The 7,724-nt window shown below is 47.7% G+C and overlaps 1 protein-coding gene across 2 annotated transcripts; it reads left to right on the forward strand.

Moving 5' to 3' along the window:
* The first annotated feature begins 1,926 nt into the window (after positions 1-1,926).
* On the forward strand, positions 1,927-7,041 carry LOC120672760 (aldehyde dehydrogenase family 2 member C4-like). Of its 2 annotated transcripts, none has more exons than XM_039953332.1 (8): positions 1,927-2,283; positions 3,997-4,139; positions 5,028-5,501; positions 5,611-5,784; positions 5,886-6,023; positions 6,152-6,289; positions 6,365-6,426; positions 6,523-7,041. In XM_039953332.1, exons 1-8 carry the CDS (start codon positions 2,172-2,174, stop codon positions 6,794-6,796), a joined length of 1,515 nt encoding a protein of 504 aa, XP_039809266.1. In that variant the 5' UTR covers positions 1,927-2,171; the 3' UTR covers positions 6,797-7,041. The 2 variants fall into 2 exon arrangements, with proteins under 2 accessions (XP_039809266.1, XP_039809267.1); XM_039953333.1 differs by having other exon boundaries at positions 2,023-2,283; positions 6,377-6,426.
* The last annotated feature ends 683 nt before the right edge of the window (positions 7,042-7,724 follow it).

Genomic DNA, 7,724 nt, shown 5'->3' on the forward strand with positions numbered 1-7,724 from the left:
GCTACCCATCATAGCATCGAATTATTAGTTCATGCTGTTTCAAATAATCCAAGCTACCAATCATGTATACATGTGCCGGTTTTCTAATGACTTCCTGCATGCCATGAATAGAAGTGATTCGGCCAGCAACTAGCTTGTTCTTAGCGTCAGTTGCGGCCCCTCCGGCCTGCATCCCGGGAGGACGAACTCACACTAGCTAGCCAGCAGCTTGTTGCCAGCTTCAGGATATTGCGCTAATAACAAACGGATTAATAAATTACGGTTGTGGCATGACATAGGGAGCATCTAGATACTCTCTGTGTCTGCTACATTATGGTTACATGCACACGTTGAGGTCGTCTAGAACATGGCAGCTTTGTTGAACTTGCCAACCCATGCCAGGGCAACCCTTTTCTGTTCAAGACGTTTTTGTCTTCACCACGAAGAACTAATTAACAATGTGGCCAGCCAGCAGCCCCAAATCCTTGCTTGAAGTCTAGAAGACCACATCCCCAAACTCTCACCGTGCTTCCTGTGTGAAGCAAACCAAACCGCCAAGAAATCCGTTCCTCGTCTCATTTTCGGTGGCGTCCTGTTAGGGAATATGCAGAGGCAGGAAGCATGAGGTGCTAGAGCGAGCGAGAGGGAAACGGAGACGCATGCGAGAGGGAAACGGAGACGCATGAGAATGTGGCTGGGGCTCACCTAATCAGCGCGCGAGCGCCGGGACGGCAACCAGCGCTCGATTTCGCGCGAGCGCCGGGACGGCAACCAGCGCTCGATTTCGGACAGCGGCTGATTTTCTTTTTTTTGGAAAGTTTCTCTCTCCCATAATTTTCTATTTTTAGAAAGCTACTTATATGTATAACTTTTGAGCTTTTCCAGACAACTATTAGATAATATTTTTTCAACATAACTATTATATGATAATTTTTCAGCACACCTTTTATGATAATCATAACTTTTACGCACAAATTTTCTAACCAACTTTTTAGGATAATTTTTTAACACGACATGTACAAATTTTTACGCATAATTTTTTTCAGCCTCCTTACTAAATGATAAATGATAATGTTGAACATAACTTCCATGAAAACTTCTCACACAACTTTAATGCATAAGTTTGTCATACAACACTTCTACGAAAACTTCTCACACAACTTTGATGCATAAGTTTGTCATACTCGTAAAAATACTTGTCGAGATAACTTTTCAACACAATTTCTATGAAAATGTATTTAGGAAGACTTTTCTGACAACTTTTTAGTACAAGTTCATCATACAACTTCTAAGCACAATACTTGATATAACTTTTTAGTATAATCTTCTAAAATTTGTGTCAAAAGAATTTCTCTAGAGAAACACATAGTAGAAAAAAAAAGGAAATTCTGAAAAAAAATGATGATAGCTGCAACCAAAACACATAGGAAATATATAGAAAAGGAAAAGAGAAAGCAAATCAATGCTTGAACTGCCGTCACGTGGATGGGTACGGACAGCGCATAGCCGGCTGTAGCATCGCGCGGCCCGAAGCGCTGTAGCCCGCGATCCTTGTTTTGGATTCTCGATGTGGCTGCCTCCCAGTCCCAGCCTCCCAGGCCGCCGCCCCTGTTGGCGCCGTGTCAGCTGGGGAAGCTCCCGGTAAATATCTCGGACACGCTGCGTGCGTGTGCGTGGAAGCATGCGAGTTGAGCAGAGCTGTCTGACGTGACAGATGGGGAGTTGACTTGCATATTATTATTATTATTATTATTATTATTATTATTATTATTACTATTATTATTATTTACAAATAAACACGTAACAAATTATGGCCCGTTTGGATCCAATTAGTAGGGTATCCTGCTAATAGAATAGATTAAAGTTAGCTAAGATTCAAAAACTTTAGCAAAGATATAAGCGCTAATAGATACCTAAAATTTATCATTTGAAGAAATGAAAGCAGCCGGGCGGTGATGTGTCAGCGATTTGTCCAAGTCCGACGGCCTGCAGAGCGGAGTGTATCGTGCGGCCTCCAGCTTCTCCCCTGCCCCTAGATAAAGGACGGCCAGCAGAGCCAGCTCCTGGAGTCCTGGGCGACGACTCTTATCTTCTCCGTCGTTCATAGCGAGACTAGACGACGGTGAGGCAGAGGCGCACGGCCGCGCGCATAGGCTGATCGACAGGCGCACAGGCAGCAGGCAGGCTCGTCAATGGCGGGCGACGGCTGCAACGGCAACGGAGCCGCAGCGGCGGCGGGCGTGGTGCCGGAGATCAAGTTCACCAAGCTCTTCATCAACGGCGAGTTCGTCGACGCCGTCTCCGGTAACTATCTGTATATATGCATCTCCATATATCATGCGCCGCCTCGCCGCCGTGCCTTGTCCTTAATTTCCCCCCAACCCCTGGCCTCGATCGACCTGGACGATGCCTCGCTCAGAATCTTTCCACCATTCTAAATCCTTTCTCATCGATCGTGTGCGTCGCCGGCGCCGTAGCGGCTTTGCTGCTTTGACCGTAGTTAGCTAGAAGAACTCGGCACCTCTCCATTCCATCCGTTTAATTTGTTGAAGAATACATGCAACCTGAAAATAAACTTATTCTGGCTCTACTTTCAACTTATTTTAGCTTGTTCCAGCTTATTCATTCTTACAGAATACTACTACTATTAGCTAGTTGTTGGATCTCCGGATCGTGTGGCAGTAGTGCTACAGCTACCTGTAGAACCGGTCGCTGGTTAACTTTCCTTTTGATGCCGCGCGGTGGCGCTATTCTAGCAATAAAAAGGATACAAGGTAACATGCTGCGTGTGCAGATACAGCGGGATCGCGATTGTTCAGGGCGAGTCGTTAGTCACCAAATAGTTCCGGGCGACGCGTGCACCTCGATCGGTGGCGCTAGCTCTCGTCTTCGGCGCCGACGATGCCCGGCCGGCGGAGGAAACCGCGACGCAACGGCCGCCGATCGATACCCGAGACCCGATAGAGATCGACGAGGCGAGAGGCTTATCCAAGTCCAGCGGCTACAACGGGTCGCCGCCCAGGAAGCAGGATATTATTTTGTTTGTTCGTTTTCCTCCCCGGCGGCCGGCGGGCGGCGGCCCGGCGCTTCCTTCAATCCTTCGTCCCAACGGAAGGAAGAAACGCCCACGATCCGAGGGCCTGGTGCAAGATGCATGCCGTGCTGCTCGTGTGCGGGGCCCAGGGGACCCAGACACAGACAGTGGGGAGGACGCCAACCGTGACGTCAGCTCCTCCTGTCCCGTCCACGAAGGCCAAAGCCGCTTCCATTCATGTAAGGGCTTGTTTGGCATAGTTTCAGCTTCTTCTAAAGTAGCTTCTGAAGTAGTTTTGTTGGTGAAGCAACTTCTCTGGTGAAGCTGAAGCTGTTTTGAAAATCGTTTGGCAAAAGCGCTTATTCCTATTTTTCTTGAATGGATTGGAAATGTCAAATGTTTGGATACATGCTACAGTACCATCCGCTAATTATGCGTTAATTATGGATTAATTAGACTCATTAGATTTGTCTCGCGATTTACAACTTATCCTTGTAAAAAATTTTGTAAATAGATTTTATTTAATACTACTAAATAGAAAGATTCTCTTTTAAAAAATCTAACAAAGTTTCCTAAACACAGCCTAATAATCATTACTTTGTTATATTAGTGGGGGAAGTTACGCTGGAGAAGCATGTCGAAACTAGGATTTCAGGCTTCACCTTCCCCGTGCATTTTAGAGGTTGCTTCAACGTTAGCTTCTTGCATGAAGCTGTGGCCCAAAAAAAGTATTTGACACAATTTTGACTGAAGCTGCCCACAAAGCACTTCACACAGCTATGCCAAACGAGCCCTAAATAGTCTGCATAGTCGACGTGTCCACCGACGTCAACCCGTTTACTGCATGCTCCACACGCTACTTATGACGATTTATTATTATACATTTATGTATGTAAATAAACTAACTAGATGACATATCCTGGAGAAAGAAAGCAGAAAAGGACGTGCGGCTTGTCTCTGAACGCATTCCTTCCGTCTCGCAGGCAAGACGTTCGAGACCCGGGACCCGCGGACCGGCGCCGTGCTGGCCCACGTCGCTGAGGCCGACAAGGCTGACGTCGACCTCGGCGTCAAGGCCGCCCGGGACGCCTTCGACCATGGCAAGTGGCCCCGCATGTCAGGATATGTAAGTCAACACAACAGGTCACCTCTCTCTATGCTCAGAACTCAAACCTCAAATATCATCTGACAATTTGATTTTCACCGGCTATTTTTGGAAAAATAAATTCAGTTTACATTCCCAAACTATCACAGAAATTCGATTTCCAACCTTCAACTACAAAACTGGATGACACGATTATCCACTGGACAAATTTACCCTTTGAATGGTTTCAGAGGTGTCCTTTTTTGCGCAAATTAAAAGCATTCAAGTTCAGACTAAAGAGATTATAAGTAATTTATTTTAAAATAAAGAATTATGAAACGGATACCAGTATTTTTTTTTCAAAAAATATAACCTATCTAGTTGTACTATACTTGTTAGATCCAATGTTTTCATGTTTCTTATATTCCTTTCCTTTATATTTATAGTTCTGCATATTATTTTAAATAAACTAGGAAGGTACCCGCACTAATAGCGTGGCTAGTTAGGATACAATATTACTATTCATTTTAAATAAATAAGATTCAATAGAGTAACAGCAAATAGGTTATATTTTTATAATACTTTTGATACTAGTTTTCTATTTCATATTTAAAATAAATTAGTTTTGATTCTTTAGATCAAACTAGAATATTTTTAATTTTTAAAAGATATAAAATCACCTCTTAAACTATCTAAAAGGTCAGATTTGTCGAAGACAGTGGGTAGTCCTCGTTATGCATAGTTGAAGGTTGAAAATCAGACTTTGTAATAATTCAAGGGTGTAAAGTGGACTTTTCACTTTATAAAACCAACACACCGGATTTAAACCAAATGCAAATTTATTTCCCCCTCAAAAGCTAAATCAGGAAAAAAAACACTATCGCAAAAATCACTGTAGCTTGCTATCTGACCAAAATTGGTGTGCACCAGGAGCGCGGCCGTCTCCTGAGCAAGTTCGCGGACCTGGTGGACCAGCACACGGAGGAGCTGGCGGCGCTGGACGGCGCCGACGCCGGGAAGCTGCTGCTGGTGGGCAAGGTCATCGACGTCCCCTCCGCCACGCAGATGCTGCGCTACTACGCGGGCGCCGCCGACAAGATCCACGGCGAGGTGCTGCGCGTCTCCGGCAAGTACCAGGGCTACTCGCTGAGGGAGCCCGTCGGCGTGGCCGGCGTCATCATCCCGTGGAACTTCCCCACCATGATGTTCTTCCTCAAGGTCAGCCCCGCGCTCGCCGCGGGGTGCACCGTCGTCGTCAAGCCCGCCGAGCAGACGCCGCTCTCCGCGCTCTACTACGCGCACCTCGCCAAGCTCGCCGGCGTCCCGGACGGGGTCATCAACGTCGTCCCGGGCTTCGGGCACACCGCCGGCGCCGCGATCACCTCCCACATGGACGTTGACACCGTGAGCATCGCATACCGATAGCTGGTGGTGTTGGGCTGTTGCTACGTGTCGCCTCTCTGCTGGTTGCTGACCAAGGTTTACCATCCAATGCACCTGATTGGTCGATCAGGTGGCGTTCACGGGGTCCACGGAGGTCGGCCGCCTCATCATGGAGTCGGCCGCGAGGAGCAACCTCAAGCCGGTCTCTCTGGAGCTCGGCGGCAAGTCGCCGCTCATCATCTTCGACGACGCCGACGTCGACATGGCCGTCAACCTGTCGCGGCTCGCCATCTTCTTCAACAAGGTATTATTGCATCGCATGCAGGCAGCACTGTACATGTACTGCAAGTGATGATGTGCAGAATCAGTTCTGATTCAGAGTAAACGCCTGAACTTGCAATCCAGGGGGAGATCTGCGCGGCCGGATCGCGCGTCTATGTGCAGGAAGGGATCTACGACGAGTTCGTCAAGAAGGCCGTGGAGGCCGCGCAGAACTGGAAGGTCGGGGACCCGTTCGATGTCACCACCAACATGGGTCCCCAGGTATGATCATAGCCTAGCATACTCTGTTTCTTCATGGTTCCTGCTGAATTGCTTGGAGCAATGGATGCCAAATTTCTTCAGGTTGATTGGCAGAAGCATCTGAATGGCATTGTTCGTTGTGCTGCTAGGTTGACAAGGAACAATTTGAGAAGGTCCTCAAGTACATCGAGCACGGCAAGAGCGAGGGCGCGACGCTGCTCACCGGCGGCAAGCCCGCCGCCGCCAAAGGGTACTACATCGAGCCCACCATTTTCGTCGACGTCACGGTAAGTGGATTCCACAAGCACACTGCAATTAGGAAGAATGCTAGTCACCAACGCATGCTCACTTGGGTTTGCCAGGAGGACATGAAGATCGCGCAGGAAGAGATCTTCGGTCCAGTCATGGCCCTCATGAAGTTCAAGTACGTCGCGCACCCAAGAATGTCTCAAACGATTTGCATCCTGAGTTTCTGACCGATCCTTGGTGACCATGCGGTATGGGTGGTTTCTTGTTCCAGGACGGTCGACGAGGTGATCGAGAAGGCCAACTGCACCAGGTACGGGCTCGTCGCCGGGATTGTGACCAAGAGCCTGGACGTCGCGAACCGGGTGTCGCGGGCGGTGCGCGCGGGCACCGTGTGGGTGAACTGCTACTTCGTCTTCGACCCGGACGCGCCCTTCGGCGGCTTCAAGATGAGCGGCTTCGGGCAGGACCAGGGGCTCGGCGCCATGGACAAGTTCCTGCAGGTCAAGAGCGTCATCACCGCGCTCCCGGACTCGCCGTGGTACTGATCGGCCGGCCGGCCGGCCAGGACCGATCGACCACCCTCGGTCTCTTTCTTTGTTCAGTGTACATGCGTGCTCTGTTCTCGTCTCTGGTTTGTGTTGGAGAATTGCTCTGCTCGGCTCCCCATCCATCCTTCTATACAGCAGCTGCAGAACATGAACTGGTAGTATTTTTCGTCCTGTGATACATGTAGTAGTAGTTATTATGTTCACCACATAATAGACTCTTTAATGTTTCACAACTTGGGTGATGTGATGCCGTACATCTAGGGGTGGTAATGAGCCATGGCCCTAGTGGCCTCTTCCAAGCCCAACAAGACCTATTTAGTTCAAAATTATATAAGATTAGAACCCGATCTTTTTAGGGCCCGGCTCTTAGATTTTCTAGTTCAAAATTTTGGACCCTTTACCACCCCTACGTACATCACACGCCTCGAATTTTGCATTCTCAATCAAGAATTCACGGTTCTTCCAGTCTGTTTCCTTCCGCGAGTCGAGTGACTGCACAACACAACGCTCCCCTGCCTCATGTCCCTGGGCCCTGCCTATGCCATTGCCACCGTCACATTCACGTCCTCTTCCCATCCACTTGCCTGCGTGCCATCTCTCACGGTCAGGGGCGTTCAACTGACGTCCTGTGCGAAACTCTAAAGTTACGCCTAATATACTAGCCAATTAAAACAATTAAATATATAATATACTATAGTATATTATATAGAAATGGAATACACCAAGAATCGTACCTATTTAAACTTATTATATAGTCTTTACTTAAACAACTTCATTCTTGTTATGTTCCTTGATATGAAATCTCCAATGATAGACTTATAATCAATCTTCTCCAATATATCACTCTCAAGTGCTATCATGGCCAAATCATTAAATTTTTCTTGGGTCATTGTAGAAAGCAAGTTCGACTTCACTTCAGTAGCTT

Source organism: Panicum virgatum, chromosome 5N, assembly GCF_016808335.1.
Source record: "Panicum virgatum strain AP13 chromosome 5N, P.virgatum_v5, whole genome shotgun sequence".
Taxonomy (NCBI): domain Eukaryota; kingdom Viridiplantae; phylum Streptophyta; class Magnoliopsida; order Poales; family Poaceae; genus Panicum; species Panicum virgatum.